Source organism: Acomys russatus, chromosome 20 (genome assembly GCF_903995435.1).
Source record: "Acomys russatus chromosome 20, mAcoRus1.1, whole genome shotgun sequence".
NCBI lineage: Eukaryota > Metazoa > Chordata > Mammalia > Rodentia > Muridae > Acomys > Acomys russatus.
In genome coordinates, this window is record NC_067156.1 from 60,329,302 (window position 1) to 60,348,103 (window position 18,802).

The window sequence follows — 18,802 nt, forward strand, 5'->3', positions numbered from 1 at the left end:
CAGAAGGATTTTAGAGAACCTTTTGTTCTTACAAGAAAAAAAAAAAGATCCAAGTCTAAATAAATAAATAAGTGCTGTTACAGAGTTCAGAGCTATGTACTGTGCTTACAGAAGCCTCAAGTTCTGTTTGCAGCACAGAGATCCAGGAGCTTACAACCATCTGTAAGTCCAACTCCAGAGATTTTGATGTTCTCTTCCGGATTCCATTGGCACCTGTACTACCCACACATAGACAGAAACATACATAATTTTAAAAAACAATAAGAAAACTAAGTCTTTAAAAAGATTAATGTTGGTTTCTTTGTTTGCTCTCCCCCCCCCCTTTTTTATTCAAGACCTTCAGTGTAGCGATGGTCACATGATATGAATATCAGTTTCATGTGTCTTTTAATTTTAAGATTTTTATCCTCAGAAGGGATTTAAAAGCTCAGTATTTCCTGGAAGTGTTTAAAACAGTCGCTAGCCTTTTTTTATTCATTTAATAAATACATTTGTTGTTTTATTACTTGATATTTATGAGCTTTCTCCCTGCATGGCTGTAAGTGCACCGCTTGTGTGCCTAGTGCCCAGGAAGGCCTTGGAACTGGAGTTAGAGATGTTTGTGAGCTGCTGTATGGGGGCTGGAATTAAACCAGCGACTCCTGCAAGAGCGGCCAGTGCTATTTTTTGGGTGTCAGGCCTATGTAACATATCCAGTTGGACCAGGCCTCCGGGTTCTCCCAGTTTCTGTCAGTTGTTACAGGGTAGCATGCACCAGCCTCTGCCCGAAACTTTTCAACCCAGGGGCTGGGCTTCCCCTCCCCTAGAGGCTCTTCCTGTATAATTCAGACAGTTTGCTCTGTCTGTCTGTCTGTCTGCACCCCTCTTGTGTCTGTATGGTGACTTTGCTGATCTCCTCCTGTGAGGTCAGTGTTTCGTTCTGAGACATGGGTCTCACTGTGTAGCCCTAGATGTCTGAGAACTCACTAGGTAGACTAGGCTGGCCTCAAACTCAATGAAATCTGCCTGTCTCTGTCTCTTGAGTGCTGGGACTAAAGGCGTATATCACCACACTTAACTAGATAAGTTAAAGTTTTGATTTAAAGTCATGCAAGAAATGGCAGAGCAAGGATTCAAAACCTCTTTGCCTGAGGGCAGTGCCTGTATCTTAGGGTAACCTCTTAGATCTGTCTCCCTCCCTACTGCTCCCTCACATTTCTTCTGTCTGGATGGCCTACATCTGGGTTATTTTGTTTGTGTTTTTGTTTTTTACTCCGGTGCATTACTGTGTAGACGTATGCCTAAATACAACAGTGCCTCATGAGCTACTGCGGTTTGCCTTTTGGAATGTCCTTTTTCAGGGAACGCTGTGAGGAGCTCCGCAGTGAACTGGTTAGCATCCACGAGAAAAAGGTAGTTGAGGAGCGAAAAGCACAGGTAGCATTCAACAAGGAGCTGAAAAGGCAAAAGCTGGTGGAAGAGCAGCTGTTCGCAAAGCTCTGGGAGGAAGACAGATTAGCCAAGGAAAAGAGAGAAGCCCAAGAAGAGAAGAGACAGAAGGAGCTGGTGGAAAATACACGCCTGGGGCTGAATGCTCAAGTCACCAGCCTGCTGGCGCAGAGGCAGGCAGCCCAGCGCTTGAAGGAAGAGGAGGCCCGCTTCCTGGTGAGCCCTTTCAAACGTCCCAGTGATGCGCTCCATCAGCAGAGCTGTTTGCCCGACTGCTAATACAGTCTGCTTGGAGTTTGGGGCTGGTCCATTAAGCACATCTCCACTTTGGAATTCTCATTGCTGCTTAATAATAAATGCACAGATGTGCACAGAAGCTAAAGCCCGGAACACTGGGCTGGCATGTTGAGCATAGTGGTGAGTGATGAGTACTGGGATCAAAGATCATTTCCTTTTACTCTTCTTTTTTTTTTTTTTTTTTTTTTTTGGTCCATTTTGGACTACACACCTACTTACTATTTACTTTACACTCATACATAGAGCAATTTCTACAAAGCTTTGTTGCTGACTCAGCTGCGTTAGAAAGCAAGCTCCTTGGGGGCTGGAGAGGTGGCTTAGAGGTTATAGAGCACTGGCTGCTCTTCCAAATGTCCTGGGTTTAATTACCAGCAATCACATGTTGGCTCACAACCATCTATAATGAGATCTCATTCCCTCTTCTGGCCTGCAGGCTTACAGACAGACAGAACACTGCATGCTTAATAAATAAATAAATCTTAGAAAAATAAAGAAAGGCAAGCTCCCTTTCTGCTGCTCCCGTCCCCAATGTAGCTGTGTGCATAAATCCCAAGGAATGAGTTAGGCTCACCCCTTACAGCAAATGCATGACTCTTCTGATTTATCTTCCTCCTTAGGAGGAGAACAATGCGCAGATCAAACGAGAGAAGGAACAAGAGAAGCTCCAGAAACAGAAGACAAGGCAGGAAACCAGGAAGAGTTTGCAAAAAGCGATGCAAGAGAAGATGGAGGCTGTGCGGCAGGAGCACAGGGAGGAAACAGACTTGAACATGAAACTTGTGGGAAGGGCCCTTCAAGACTTAGAAGACGAGGCAGATAAGAAGCAGCAGAAGAGAGTAAGATACATATTCCGTGCCTACTAAAGGCTGGTCAGGATGGTCTGTTGAGCTGTCAGCCTTGTGGGTTGTTACTTTCAGTGTGTTTGAAGGGAGGGAGGTAAAGAGGGAGAGAGGGAGGGAGGGGGTTAGGAAGGGAGGGAAGACTTTAAAAGATAGCTACCTTGCACCCCCACCCCCAGCCATACAAGAGCACCCTAGTTTCCCCAAATTCTCTTTAGCATTTTATATTGTCGCTCTTTTTGCTCCATTATGGTACACGTTGACTAATATTGCATACGGCTTTAAGTTGCATTTCTGTAATGGTTAATGATGCCGAACAGTGTTTTATGGGTTTGTTTGTTTGGCTGGTTTGTTTTGTTTTTCAAGACAGAGTTTTTTTTCTGTGTAACAGTCCTGGCTGTCCTGGAACCTGGCCTCAAACTTGCAGAGATCTGCCTGCTTCTGCCTCTCGAGTGCTGGGATTAAAGGAGTACGCTACCATGCCTGGCTATTTCATGCTCTTATTTACCTTCTCTATAGTCTCCTAGGTGGAGTGTCTCTTTATAGATTACTTATGTCATTCGTGTTGATGTTCAGATCAATCCATTGTAGGGTAGCAGTAGTCCCACTGAAAGTGTGCTGATAACTGCTTTAGGAAACTCTTTGAGAAAGAATTTAGATCAACTTACTCGAAAATGGGTTGTCAAACATTTCAAGCAGACACAAAGAATGGTCTGAACCCCCTTGTGTCCTTAACAAGCTTCCGAAACCTTCAACTTAAACAATACTCAGTAAAGTTTAATCATAAATTTTCCTGGGCTAAAACCATTGTGTTTACATGATTGTCATAACAACGTAGCAACATAATTTGAACTAAATACTCTTTTTTAAAATTTTTAAATAGTTTATTCAGATTACATCTCAATTGTTATCAAACTAAATATTCTTAACACAGAAAAAAAATTGACTTAATTCCAGTCCCAAACCAACAGGTGTTCTATCCAAACCTAGGCTAACTGCCAAGGGTCCTCTATTGTAAAATATCTGTAAAGCATGATGTTCCAAGCCCACCTTCTATTGTTCTCAAAGCAGATTTTAAAGAAACTTTTCTATAGCTAACAGTATTTAGCCAGGTACTGTTATGTCAAGGTCCTAACTTTCTTTCAAGCAGTTTCTGCCTGGCTGCACATAAAAGTCAAAGCCAAGACTCTCTCATTGCCTCAAGCCTTTGGCCGGATGCCTTCTTTCAATATTCTCTTTGGGAAAAACTGTTCCAGTGTAAATTTTATTAGGGCTTACAAATGGAGAGAAAGGCAGTTTTAGGAAAAAAAGTAGATTTCAAAGTAGTTTTTAGGCAAAATTACACCTGGGCCATTCATAATATTTAAGGGCAGTGGTGATCAGCTGGAGATCTTTGGAACTTTGTCAAACAAAGCCTTTATGACTTGTCCTCATGTCCGTGACACATTCTTGTCCACACCTACAATCACTTCTGAGTCCTTTGAACTAAATCCCGGAGATAATAGTGTATCACTGATTGCTTAAGTATATAGCATCACAAGATAAGGATTGTACCTTTTAGAATACTGCTTTTAAGACTTCCCTTGGGGTCAACAAGATGGCTCAGCAGAGAAAGGAGACTACCATCAAACCTGTTGATATGAGTTCTATCCCGAAGTAGAAAGATAGAGCCTGTTCTTGAAAGTTGTCCTTTGACCTACACACACGCACATGCACACACACACACACACACACACACACACACACACACACACACACCACTTACATACAAAATAAATAAGTGTCCATGTAATTAAACATTAACTTGCTTCTATTCACTGATGTGTTCTAATACCATGAATTAATTTTTACTCTGTAGGAAGAAATGGGAAGAGAACAGAAGATATACAATGACTATCTAATGCAGCGACGAATGGAAGAAAAAGCCCAGGAGGAAGAACTGGACAGAATACTAGAGGACATAAAGGCAAAGAAGTTGGCTGAGAAGGATCGAGAGCTCGCACTTGAAAAGGCGGCAAGGAAGCAACTCATGGACGAAGTCATGTGTACAAGAAAACTCCAAGTTCAAGAAAAAGGTAAGGAACTGAACTGTATCTATCTTATCTTTTTATTTTACTTCTTAAAGGTTAGTTGTTTAGTTAGCATTCAATTCAAAGTGACTGTGACACTTTAATACATTTTTGTCATTATGCTGTGCTCTCATTTACCCTTCCCCAACTGTTCTCCCATACTCTCCTCCCCGCATGCTGTTACTTTAACAACCAAAAATATTTAAGTATGTATCTGTGAAATTCCGTGAATGTTGCAAGTACTAAGACTTCTGCTTTTGCAAATCTTAGCGAATTAGGACACAAGACGTAAATGAATGAGAAACTTAATATTCTAGCAGACACTGCATAGTTCCAGAGGAAGTGTTCTCAAGGTCAAGAACAGGGTGTACTTTGAGCACTGCTTACCTTGATGACTATAAAAGATAGGAAATGGAGGGATGCAGATAATGTGCCTCTCTCTTCTCACTTTTATCTGCTCCTCGTTTCCTTTTGTAATGGTTTCTGTCCACAACATGGTATAAAATCGGTTTTTAACAGCCTGTGAGGGGCTGAATCTTGAGAAACCCTAGGTGTCTTTTGAAGTCTGCTCAAATATCTCATTCCCTTTGTTTTTGTTTTTCCCATTCAAAGTGTCCTCTCTCCAAGGTTTTCACTATGACATTTTGACAATTCAGATGACTGATGGCTCAGAAGGGTCTCCATTCAGAGACTGTGGGCTTTGATCTTTTCAAACCTATTTTATTTGGGGTTCTTTAATGCTTACACCTCCCTTCCAACCCTCCTACACTAGATAGGAGAGGAAAGACGTTAATGGGAACAGGAAAAGTAGACCTTTTTAGGCCCTGTTCCTTGGGGCGATTCCACTCTTCATCGTCAGGATTCCAGCAGACCTGTTAAACAGCAAACCAGCAATTCAGCAAAAGTGACGGCAGCCACAGCAGCTGGAACCTGGAGCAGCAGCTGGAAGCTCGAAGCGTTCTCTGAAGTGATTCTCTGTAGGAGTGTTTTGAAGCAGAATAGGCAAACAATAAGCAGCAATGGCCAAACCAAAAAGCCAAAAAAGCCCAGCCTCTTGTTTTGGAGCGTGTGTGTGTGTGTGTGTGTTCTCTCAGAGTCAGTACTAGGATATTTATCATTTGACAAAAACCATGCCCCTGTAAGAGGCAGGTCTTCTAGTGGGCAAACATCACCTGTTCTCTCACAAGTCTGTTTCCAATGGAAAAATACCTCACTGCAGCACCTGTGCTGCAAATACCCCAATGGTTCGAGCAAGGGACTATGGGTTGTGGAGCCCAGATGAGTAAGTAGCCTGGTGAAGGTTGGTTCCTAGAGTCCTGCCAGTTGTTTCTGGAAGAATGGTCTTTCCCTCTGATGTCCTCCACCAACCTGTGGGTTTGAGATGTCCATTTTTTTTCCTTTTGCATCCTCTGTTTCTTCTTGGTTGCACCATGGAGTCTCAGGTAACACCCAGTCAGGGTATGTCCTCAGAATATCAACAGACCCCTGGGGATCTTAGGGCCATTTTTTTTGGGTCGCTACATCAGCAGCCTGGTTACTCCTTGCCTCGGGAGAGTCATCTTTTTTATGTCATTGAAGTGGCATAGTGGAGGGTAGCAGTTTGTAGGGGCAGCCAAATAGCCTATAGGAGGGCCAGGATTTAATTCAGCATTGATCACAGCATGGGCATGCGCAGTAGTAAAAGCATGGTGATGTTCATATATATGATGTTAGGTGTTCTTTACCATCATCTGAGAGCCTGGGTCAGATGGACCACTTCTGTTCTCTGCTCTGGCATGGAGCCAAATCATTTCAGTTACAGTGACAACTGCAGCTCCCACATGCCTGATTTCATCTTTCATTTCATGACAGTCATGGATCCAGCTAGAATGCAAACACACCTTTAGTATAGGCAAGTAGATCTGAGTTCAAGGCTAGCCTGGTATAGAGCAAATTTCAGGTAACGAAAAGTTTTAGGTCCAGGCCTGGTGGTACAACACCTTTAATCCCAAACAATGAAGGTAACATTAGCTTGTAGAAGGAAGCACACATGTGATTGAAAGCTCTGTCTAATTGAGTGGCAGAAAAAGAAAACGACAAATCAGGGAAGATTTAACAGAATAGGATACACTCTATTCTCACGAGAAGAGAGAAGAAAGGAAAGCTACTGAAGGGGCAATGGAGAGAGACAGAGATAGATAGATAGATAGATAGATAGATAGATAGATAGATAGAAGAGGCCCTCTTAATGGATAGTAATAGAGAGACAGGTTGCAGAGAGAGAACTCAGGTGAAGACCAAATGAAACAGAAAATGAGAAGGAGCCAGAAGATCAGAAAAGATTGTTGGAGCTAGTTTAAGGCCAAGCAGACCAATTTGTTGGCCCAAGAGAAAAGCCAGATTGAATAAGTTACCTGGGAGAGGAATTTGAGCCAGAACAGCAGACTTGAATCATCCAGCTATGGGCTCAGTAGAAACAAGAAACGGTGAGATTATTAAGCAGTAGGTTTCAGAGGCTGCAAACACTCTAGGCCTAGGTGAGATGGTTTAGCGGCTAAAGCTTTCAGGACTAGGCCTGCAGACAGAGGCAGTAATCTTCTGAGACAACTGAAGCAGGCGAATAAAAGTTTCCTTTAGATTTGTCCCTATCAGTTCTCAGTAGTTAATACCATTTGAACTATCTCCAGCAACTCGGACCTATTTATCTTTCTTTTTTTTTTTTTTTTTTTAAACTTTCATAACATTTTTCTAAGATCTGGGGCCAACTGGGTGACAAAAGAACTCTTTTCAGCAGCTGCCTTTAATCCTTCTAGAAAGGGCCTAGCAAAAATTGTTTAAAGTCACCTTGGTCAGTGTTGTACAGAAGGGAAAATCCATTTTATCTGGGCTGAATTGTCCAGTAGCAATTTGCGCGCACACACACACCTGTTGCAGAGGCAGTTTTTCTACTTCTTTTTTTTTTTTTTTTTCAGAGAAAGGCAGGTCTTGAGTTTTCCAGTTATATGGACTACTGGTTGAAAAGACATAAATCATGAGAAAAAAAGGAGTGGAACTTTCTCTTTTTCTCTTCCCCAGGGTGGCTTAGAGTAGGTGAGGGAGCACAGGGAACAAACACCTTGGGCTGCTATTTGCCCCTCCTGGTATGAGGTCTGCTGAGGTGGCCGGGGGCCTGGATGAGAAGCCAGGCCTCCAATCATCCATCCAGACCTTTAGAGGGATGCAGCGCCCGCACTACAATTACACCGACATATTGAGCGAGGGACTGCGGGTTGAAGAACACTCAAGACAGCAGGTCATCCATTCTAAGAGAATGCCCTTTAATGAGGAGTGGCCAAGGCCTTTTATACAGTACAGAGGCAGGTGGAAAAATACATGACGATGTAGATGGGAAGTCTCCAGGACAAGAGGAACCATGTAACCAAGGTAACCAGCGTGCAAAACAGGAACTTGTGGTGAGCTCAGTGAGGCACAATGTTCACAACAGGAAGCTGCCAGGACAGAATAACAATTGCATACTGGCCAAGGCATGGCCACAAGGGGCCCAAGCCTAACAGTTCCCAACAGAGGGAGTCAAGGGATGGACAAGTGAGCTCTCTGAGTGGAACAGGTGGAGCTTGTTTGGTTTTGGTTTTTTGAGGATTTCTCTGGGCAACCTGGCAAAGCCAAAAGGATTCAGGCCCCCACCAGGACAGGGTGCAGGTCTTAAGACAAGGAGGGGGTGTCTCCCACTGGCCAATACAGGGAAATAGAACTGACAAGAACACATAGAAACACACACACACACACACACACACACACAGAGTCAAGACAGCCAGGGTGACCACCATACATTTAAAACAGGGTAACCTGGTGCTGTTCCACACAGATTCTGGATCAGCGTTCTGCATCCGACCTCTTCTGCATCCAAACAAAAGGTGGTTTAACGAGACTATTAATCCCACCAGGTTGGGAATAAGAGCACTACCACAATTTCTGAGCCAAATTTGAATGAAGCTTTATCAAATACTGGGCAGGGTGATGGACACTGGCTAGTTCCATACACAGGACTCTGGGAGAATGGCACCAAATTTCATTAGTCAGAGGCTTATAAACGCAACCCCCAAAAGGCTGTGCAGTTTCTACCTTTGTCCAGTGGGGGCAAGCTTGCCTCCTGACATACTTCCTGCCTATGTGTGATTTAGCATATCCAGTGCGGTTGAGACAATCAAGCTTGTTTACAGAAGTGAAAACATGTGGCTTGAACAACAGTCCCCAGCATCCCAGGAAGTTAGCTGTCCTCAGGCAAGTGGGGCTTAAATGTCAGAGGCATTTTTGTTTTATAGATCTCTTAAGAATAATAATTTAGACTTAAATTATAGCTTTAGCTTTCACATCACTTCCAGAGGTCACAGACCAGGAGACTCTAGTTTGTTCCAATTAGGCAGTAGTTGACCGAAGGGTGTCGTGGAGACCTGGAACATCTCAGATTGTTAATCTGCCTCCCTTCCCCCAGCCCCTTGACCACCAAACTCTTTCCTGTTGCCAGCAGTTCTGAGAACCCCTAGTGTTTTAAAATTATCTATATTATCAGTAGGCCCAGCTAGTAATCAATTAAGACATAGGCATTTGTTATATTTTAAAATAGCTGTAGTTAATCTGGGGCAGGGCAGATACCAATCCTCTAAACTACTTCTCCTAGTGTGGCAGGCATGGGATCCCTGGCTCAATTCCAGGCCATCTGTTTTTAATAACTTTTATCAAGCTACCTTCCATCCATAATCTCAAACACTTGTTAATGTTCTTCATCTGGGCTGGATTCTCTATCCCTGCTGGCCATGTACTTCTCCTCCATCTAACCCATGACAGCCTTCCTCTCTTCCTTTTAGGTCTTTTTCTTTTTTTTCTCGTGGTGGTCTTTCTTCTTCCCAGAATTCCTCTCTATCCTATCCCCACCTATTTCCTTTGTCCTGCCCAGGTGGGATGACTTTTTATTAATTAAAGTTGGGTCACAGAGACAGTAAGTAGTAATTAGTATCAAAATACATCAGACCATCCCGGGCCATGAACTGTCTCAGTTGGGTATAGGTCCTTGGGAACAGGAGTTCTTGAAGCTTCGGTGCACAAAGATTCAGCAAAATGACAAACAGACCAACCCAGGAGAGAGTTTAAGTCTGAGTGTATTTTGCAGGCAAGTAATCTAGATTTTTATACACATTTTTTGAAACAGAGTGTGTTGTGGTTCCATTTCCCATTGAGTAGATTCAAGGAAGTCAGTGAGCAATCAGGCATACACAGTACAAAGTACAGAATGCAAAGTAATAAGTGTTGTCATCATTCTTAAGTCATTAGCTTGGTATCAGTACGCACACATGCCCTCTTTATCAAGGGTCTATGTTCTCTCATTATGCCAAACATCTGTGTGCCAAGACAGTTTTTTCTTAGTTCTTTTTATCTGAGCGCCACTATCTGGAGCTTTCTTAAACACTTTATTTGTAAGTTATAATATAAATTATTAACTGATGATTAATTCTTAGCCATGTTTCTTTTAACAAGAAGAGCAGAACTTGGTGGTGAACTCCGGGCCTGAATGGTCCTTGGCTGCTGTCCCATATTAGGGAGTTTCAGGGAAACAGTCATCATGTTTGAAAAGTTCTGATATGAGAGTAAGGTTAGGAGAAAAAAATAAAGACAGAATATGCCAACACAATGAGTAAAAAGAAGGCTGCAATCAGTTACTCCTGGAAGGAACATCAGACCCATTCCAGAAGGCTCTCCCTGGACAGGGGTCGTTGCCTCAGGTTGTGCAGTAACATTTGTCACACAGACTCCACTGGAGGGGTCGTGACAGTCCTCCAACAAACCCCCATGTCTTGAGGTCTGGTCTCTTGGATCTGGGTGAAACCTCAAGAAATGTTGTGGGACTTAAGCACACCTTTAATCCCAGCACTCAGGAGGCAGAGACAGGCGGATCACTGTGAGTTCGAGGCCAGCCTGGTCTTCAAAGTGAGTCTAGGACAGCCAAGGCTACACAGAGAAACCCTGTCTTGGAAAACAAAAAAAAAGAAAGAAAGAAAGAGAGAGAGAAAGAAAGAAAGAAAGAAAGTCTTTATTGGCTGGCAACTACACTGGTGGTCAAGATCCCAGTGTAGCCCTGAGTCTTACTCAGGGTGAACTTTTAAACACAAAAATCATATCTTGGGTTGACATACTTCCACTAACAAGAACAGTTAGCCAGAAGCAGAACTACAGAAGCCAAGAAGGGCCAGGTGGTGATGGTGTACTCCTTTGAACCCAGCACTTGGCAGACAGAGGCAGTAGTATCTCTGAGTTTGAAACTAGCCTGTTCTACAAAGTGAGTCCTTTGAAACTAGCCTGTTCTACAAAGTGAGTTCCAGGACAGCCAAGTCTACATGAGGAAACCCTGTCTTGAAAACAAAAGAAAACAAACAAAAAGAAGCCTAAAAGCAAGGTTAGTACTTTTAAAGACTTTCCCAGAACTATAGACTTTGTTGTTTCATTTTAACTAGTGGTACTGTCTATGTGCTGGGCTTATGGTCTGAGCGGTGCTTCTGTCATATTGTGATAGGTCTGGGGGCCTGCTACATACAGCTGGAAAATGTTTTCCCCATCCTTTAGACTTGCATCTTCACTCAATTAGCAGTGTAGTTTGCTATACAGATGCTTTTAAGTTTCATGAGATTCCCATTTGTTCAGTTGTTTGTTTTGTTTTCCTCAGCATATTTGTCCTTGCTATATAGGAAGGCTACTGATTTTTGCATATTAATTTTATATTCTGCTACTTTGCATTATATTCTGAAGGTGTTTGTCAGTTGTTGGTGTTATTTCTTACGCTACCAGGGACCTGTTCAGAAAGTCTTTACCTATACCTATACGTGGAAGCATACCCCTACTTTTTTCTCTAGAAGTTTTAAGACACCAAGTCTTACATTGAGGTCTTTGACCCATTTGGAGTTGAATTTTGTGCATGGTGAAATGTGAGGAAGTAGTTTCACTCTTTGTATTGATGCTCACGTTGTCTAGCACCATTTACTGAAAGCATTGTCTCTTCTCCAGCATATACTTTCTATTTGTCAAAAATCAGGTAGCCGAGTTGCATGGCCTTATATCTGGGTTCTCTGTTCCACTGCTCTGTGTGTCTGTTTTGGTCCAATGCTGTGGCTCTGAACTACAACTTGAAATCAGAAGTAGTAATGACTCCTAAAGCACTCTTTTTCCTTTGGGGCGATCCTTGGTATTTGTGTTTTCATATACATTTTAAGATTGTATTTTTCTGTATCTTTGAAGAAATTCATTGTTATCTTTATTAGAAGTTCATTGAATCTATAGATTAAACCTGGTAGAATTCTACAGAATTGACATTTTTATAATATTGATTGTTTTAATCCATGAACATGGGAGATCTTTTCTATTTTCTAGTGTCTTCCTTGACTTCTTTCAGAGTCTTAAATTTTTCATTGTAGAGATCTTTCATTTTCGTTTTTTTTTTTTTTTTTAAAGATTGACTCATTTATTACATATACAATGTTCTGCCTGTGTGTGTGCCTGCAAACCAGAAGAGGGCACCAGATTTCATTATAGATGGTTATGAGCCACCATGTGGTTGCTGGGAACTGAACTCAAGACCTATGGAAGAGCAGACAGTGCTCTTAACCACTGAGCCATCTCTCCAACCCCGCAATCTTTTTTTTTCCTTTCTTTTTTCTTTTTTGGTTTTTCAAGACAAGGTTTCTCTGAGTAGTCTTGGCTGTCCTGGACTCGCTTTGTTGACCAGGCTGGCCTCGAACTCACAGCGATCCACCTGCCTCTGCCTCCCTGAGTGCTTGGATTAAAGGCATGCACCACCACGCACGGCCTTTATTTTCCTTGTAATATTTATTCCCAGATAATTTAGTTTTTGGTGGGGATAGTGAATGGAATTATTTCATTGCTTTCTTTCTCAGTAGACTTGCCATTGGTGTACAGGAAGGCTACTGGTTTTTGCATGTTAACTTTATATTCTACCACTTTGCATTATATTATGAAGGTGTCTGTCAGCACTAAGGGAGTTTTGGTGAAGCTTTAGCTAGAGCACTATGACAAGAGAAGGAAATAAATGGGTGTAAACAGAAAAGAAATCAAAATCTGTCTTTCCCCCTTAGAGCTGCCTTCACTGTGCCCTGTGGAGTTTAGAACATGTGGTTCCGTTTTCATTCACTTCTATAGTTTCCAATCTCCTTCCTGGTTTCTTCAGTGCTCCAGTTGTTGTTCACTAATATGTTGTTGAGCATACGTATGTGTGTGTGTGTGTGTGTGTGTGTGTGTGTGTTTCTGTGTCTGTTTGTGTGTCTCTGCGTGTGTGTTTTGTGATGTTTCTGTTGCTAATGTAACTTTATTCCATGACAGTCAGAACACAGAGTATTATTTCCAATTCCTGTATGTGGTAAGGCTTGCTTTTTGTCCTAAAATGTGGTCTACTTGGAGAACAGTTTATGTGGCTGGAACAAATGTGGGTTCTGTTGTTTTGTTTTGTTTTGATTTTTGTTTTGTTTTGTTTTTTGATGTTTGGTTGTAATATCCCATAGATACATGTTAAGCCAACTGATTTATGATGCCATTTAACTTTAATTTTTGTGTGGATGACCTTACTGGCAAAAGTGGGGCATTGAAATCACCCACAATTATGCTGTTTGATTAAATCTGTGACTTTATATCCAGTAGAGTTTGTTTTATGAAATTGGGTGCACCTGTGCTCGGTGTGGAAGTGTTTAATACTGTGATGCCCTCTTGGGGGACTGTTGCCTTAGTGAGTATGAAGTGTTGCACTTTATCTCTTCTGAGTAGTTTTGGTTTAAAGCCTATTTTGTCAGATTTGCATAGCTATGCCCATTTGTTTTCTAGTTCCTTTTGCTCGGAATATCTTTACCCGTGCTTGCATTCTAAGCTAGTATCTATCTGAGATACCAGAAGAACTAAAATTGGATTTCAGGGTTACAGAAGGAAAAGGTTAAAAAAAAATAGGCCTACAGGAGATAATCTGTCCAGCTGCAAAGAGCGGCCCCACTAGAGATAGTATTGCCTAGTGACTGACCCACCAGGGAGATAGAGTTGATAAGAGACCCAGTTTTATGGCCACATTCCTTCCTGCCCACCGGGATAGGGTTACCTAGCAACCAACCCATCCTGTAGGGTAGAACAAAAGAAGTTAAGCCATGGGTGGTCTTGGCGCCCTTTTCTGCTGAAAGGACATTGAGAGGATAAAAGAACCTCAGATCTAGGCCATGGCTGCTCCTAAGACCTAGCATTTGGGAGATCGGGTGCGACCCAGCTCGGAGCTGAATTAAAGATTCCTCTTTCATTTTACAGCGGTTTTGTGTGTTTTCTGGTTCTTTTTTTTTTGGGATTGATCTGGGCGCAATAATCCTTAATGATACCATGTGTTTCTTAGAGGCAACAGAAAGATGGATCCTTTTAGCTTTCTTTTTTAATTAAAACCATTATTTTACGATCATGTGTAGGTTTGTGTGTTTAGATGTGGATTTGCACACATGAGTGCAGGTGCACTCAGAGGCACTGGGTCCCCTGGTTGTGAGCTGCCTAAATGGGTACTGGGCACCTACCCAGGTCCCCTAGAAAAACCACAGTGCCCTTAACTGCTAAGCCATGTCTCCAACACCTGCCTCCTATTTACTAATCCAGTTTGTTAGTCTGTGTCTTTTTACTGGGGAGTTAAGCCTTCAGTTAATATTGAAAGATGTGTTTTAATTGCTGTTATTTTTATGATTTTATGATTTTTAAAGAAAATATACTTTGGGTTTTTTTTATTTAAAAAAATTATTTATTTCATGTTTATAAGTATGCTGTCTTCATGCACACCATAAGAAGGTAACAGATCCTATTACAGATGATTGTGAGCCACCTTGTGGTTTCTGGGAATGGAACTCAGGACCTTTGGAAGAGAAGCTGAGAAACTGTAAAATTATAAAATATAAGATGCTTGTTTGCTTGCCCAACCTTGCTTGCCTAGAACCTAAACTTCTGACCCCAGAGGTTTCTCCCAGTTCTCGGAACTGCTAACCTCAAGAGTTCTTCCCTAGTTCCCAGAATAGTTACTGAGAGAGAGAATTTTTAATTAGCTCTCTAAATGAGCCAAAACCCCTCATCCAATCTTACGGTGTTTGCTTAATCCCCCTTGAGGTCCGCACACAATGTTCCAGGTTTGAGTTTAACCAGATATGTTGTTAGCTTAGATAAACATCTACCCTCAGGTTCTGAGGAAAACAGGAACTAAGGACGGTTCCGGTGTAACTAAGTCTGACCTTACCTCGGATCTGCCTACGCAAAATGCTAATGTTCAAATGTTTGAAACAACCAATCATGTGTGGCCACGCCAAAATATCCCGCCCTTCCCCCGCCCCCTGCCGACCTTTGCCTATATAAACCCCAAGCCCCTGGGCTTCTGGGTCGACTCCTCTGTCTCCTGCGTGAGATACCTGTCGACCCGGAGCTCTGCCAATAAAGTACCTCGTGCGTTTACAGCAAGACGGTCGTTTGTGTGTCTTTGGGTGCGCGCCATCCCGAGGCTTGAGTGAGGGTCTCCCTTCGGGGATCTTTCATTACATGCAAGCTTCCAAATATCAGATGTCCCCATATGGTTTCCAGTAACCGCTCTAGAGACCCACACCCAAGTCCCCACAAGAGGTTTCCCAATGCCAGATGTCCTAATGTCCATATGGTCTAATTTGATAAGCAACCCCACTTGCTTTACGGGTTTTGCCTTTAAAACTAGCCTGCACCAGCTGCTCCGGGTCCTTTACCTCCCGAGTGCTGAGGGACCCTGACACATCGACAATTGGGACTTCTGATGGGTCAGTAATACATTTTACCTATACCTCCAGCCTGTGTGATTTGAGTGGTCTTTCATGGAGACCCCCTTCCCGAATTGGACTCCAGGGTCCAACAAAGCCAGTGCTCTTAACTGTTGAGGCATCTCTCCAGCCTGAAGAGATACTTTGATTGACTGCCCTGACATTGTTTCTTTTTCTCTGAGGCTCTTGAGTGTGTTTATCCTTCTTTTTGGTCTAAAGCATTCCTGTAGGTGGCCTCTGTGGGGCTGGCTTACAGGCCATAAACTTCTTTAGTTTGTTTTTATCATGGAAAGTGTTTGCTTCCCCCTTTGCTCATTGCAGATAGCATTGCTGAGTATAATCTTCTGGGTCAGCAGCGATGTTTTTCTACAGCTTTGAGTCTCTCCTTCCAAGTTTTTCTAGCTCTAGACTTTCCTATGAAGAGCTGCTAAGATGGCTCCCTGATTGAAGGTGCTTGCCACCAAGTCTGATGGCTTATCTTTGATCCTCAGAACCCACAGGGAGAAGTAGAGAACAGGCTCCTACAGGTTGTCAACACACACACACACACACACACACACACACACACACACACACTTAATTTAAATGTAATTTCTAAAGTTTTCATAGTGTGATCATCTGCTATTCTAATAGGCTGCCATTATTATATTTGGCCCTTCTCTCTTGCACTTTTCAATACCTTTTTCTGATTTTGAGTTTTTAATAATTTTGCTGTAGTATGTAATGGGGAGTTTCTTTTCTCGTTCTATGTATCTATTTGGTATTCTCTTGGCCTCTAATGTTGGTAACTGTTAGGCTTGGGCCCCCTGGGGCCATGCCCTGGCTTGTATGCAATTGTTATTCTGTCCTGGCAGCTTCCTGTTGTGAACTTTGTGCCTGGCTGAGCTGACCACAAGTTCCTGTTTTGCACCCTGGTTAGCTTGGTTACATGGTTCCTCTTGCCCTGGGGACTTCCCATGTTCATCATCTTGTATTTTTCCACCTGCCTCTGTACTGTATAAAAGGCCTTGGCCACTCCTCATTAAAGGGTATTCTCTTAGAATGGATGACCCTGTCTGGAATATTCTTCAACCCACAGTCCCTAGCTTGATAGTCAGGGTAATTGCAACGCGGGTGCTGCACTCTAGTACCTGTAAAGGCATCTCAAGATTGGAGCTTTTTCCCTCATGGTTTTACTGAAAATGACTTCTACACCCTATGCCCTTACATGGTACACACATCTCGTAGGCTTCATCTTGTTGTGGTGTCTTGGAGACCCTGTGTGTTCCATTCATGTGTTAAGCTTCCCATTTTCCAAGTGAATGATCCAGGTCTTCCACTTTGTCCCCGAGACCCGGTAGTATGTTTCCCGCATGGCTCCTTCTGCTGGTAAGGCTTTCCGTGGAGCCTTTCTGTAACTTAGCTTTTCTTTCCCAGCTTCATTTCGCTTTCAGTTTCCTTCAGCAGTTCTCTCTTTATTGAATTCCATTTTCATACCCTGAACTGAATTCCTTACTTCTAGTAGATGTTTTCACTTCCTCAGTGCCTCACAAACCACTCAGACTCCAGTCTCAGTCAGCTATGGATGGTTTATTGAGGGAACGCACACCCCTAAAATAAGGCTGATAGCAATCAAGGCCATAGAAAGGACTCGGGAGCCTAACTATGACATCGATCTGTCTTCCAGAGTCAGTTTATTATATGGGCAAAGCTGCAACTAGCTCATACAGTGGGGATGGGTGGCAGAACAGGGTGGTCAGCTCTTTGCTAATAAGCAGTTCTAACTGACCTTCAGTTTGATTGGTCCTAAGTGGGATAAGCGAGGCAGTGCTTAGGGTAGCTCCAAAGTCTAGCCAAGTGTGACGGTAGAAAGAGTGCAGCTAGAGGGTAGCCAAGTGTGCGGATAAGGAAGTATGAATTATGACACCGTCAAATCATCTAGTGCAGGTTAACTTGACCCTCTGGCAGGAAATGTTAGTGTCAGCTGTGAATAACTCCTTCTAGGAAGCAGAGTTGAAATGTTTAAAAGTTTTTAAATTCAATTTTACCTTATAAACAAAATGAAAGCTGAATATAGAAATGGCTACCGCTATGTCAAATAGCAGACCTCAACATCGGATTTCAACCAGTTTATTCCTGTCCTCTCGGTTCATTTAGGTCTTTGTGTCCTCTTTAAATTCATTAGACTTTTTGAATTTGTATATAATTTTCTTTTGAATCCCGTGTTTTCTATTTTGTCTAATTTGTGCTCCTTTGGGACCATTACTATGCTGTTGGTATTTGGGTGGGGTGTATTGCCTTTTTTATTCTCTTTTTGTATTAGGTATATTTTCCAACAAGTCCTGGGTATCTGGAGCTAGCTTGTTGGTTGTGACTTCTACTATATATTTTTAGCTTACCAAACCTGGTGCCTCTAGGTGATCAGTGGGCTGGACCACTTGGGAGGAGGCAGATGGCGAAAAGGAGGGTGTCTTACCAATCCCACATTGTGCTGGGCTATTTGTGGCTAGTAGGTCAGAGCAGGCCTCCAAGGCCAGGGAGGGATCACAGGCACTGGGGATGGAGGGAGTACCTTGCCTGGTCCCTGACAGGCAGGTGTAGCCAAGATATGTTCTAATCTGGTGTGGAATGGCCACTCACAGATTTTCAGAAAGTAAGGGAAGAAATCTGTGTGGATCACAGTGTGTAAGAAGCTTTATGCCTAGAGACACATGCTTCTTCCTTTTGTTTGTGAGGTAGGATCCTACTATGTTACTTAGGGTGACTCCAGCTTCCTGGGCTCAAATAATCCTCTTCCAACAGCTTTGCAAGCTGTGTCACTGTATGACTGGCTTGTACCTCTCTCTTCCTGTAAAAAAAAATCATTTTAATTTTTTTACATTCATTCATTTGTCTGTAAATACATGCATGTGGGAGGGTGGGGTTGGGGGGCTGGGTATGAGAGCACATATGCACCATGGCACATGTGGAGGTCAGAGGACAACTTCCTGGAGTCAGTTTACTCCTTCACCCATGTTTCAGGCCCAGGGATCAAACTCGGATCTTCAGACCTGGCAGCCTTTACCCTCTAACCATCTCACTGGTCCCACTTCTCCAATCTTGACTTAAGATCCACCCCAGAAGTCCTAAAGAGTATATGGCTTTAGTGCCTGGGCAGATATCAGCAAGTCTTGTTTGGGAAAAAAGAAATCACTTATCAAGTAATTTCTCTTGCCTTTTTTAGTGCAACGAAAACTCAAAGAACAAGAAGAATTTGCTGTGCAACAAGAGCGCATGAATGAAGCCCTGAAAGTACTTGACTGTGAAGAGAGGGAGGATTTTGCCAGGTATGATCATGTTATCTTTATTATTATTTAAGTAGAGAAAT

General features: G+C 42.7%; 1 protein-coding gene across 1 annotated transcript in view; it reads left to right on the top strand.

The window, feature by feature from the left end:
* Window positions 1-18,802, top strand: part of Cfap53 (cilia and flagella associated protein 53) — a 43,739-nt gene that overhangs the window by 12,566 nt on the left and 12,371 nt on the right. Inside the window, exons 4-7 of the mRNA XM_051163653.1 lie at window positions 1,341-1,644; window positions 2,343-2,561; window positions 4,423-4,639; window positions 18,659-18,761. Coding sequence (XP_051019610.1) covers window positions 1,341-1,644; window positions 2,343-2,561; window positions 4,423-4,639; window positions 18,659-18,761 — 843 coding nt within the window. The remainder of the gene's footprint in view (window positions 1-1,340; window positions 1,645-2,342; window positions 2,562-4,422; window positions 4,640-18,658; window positions 18,762-18,802) is intronic.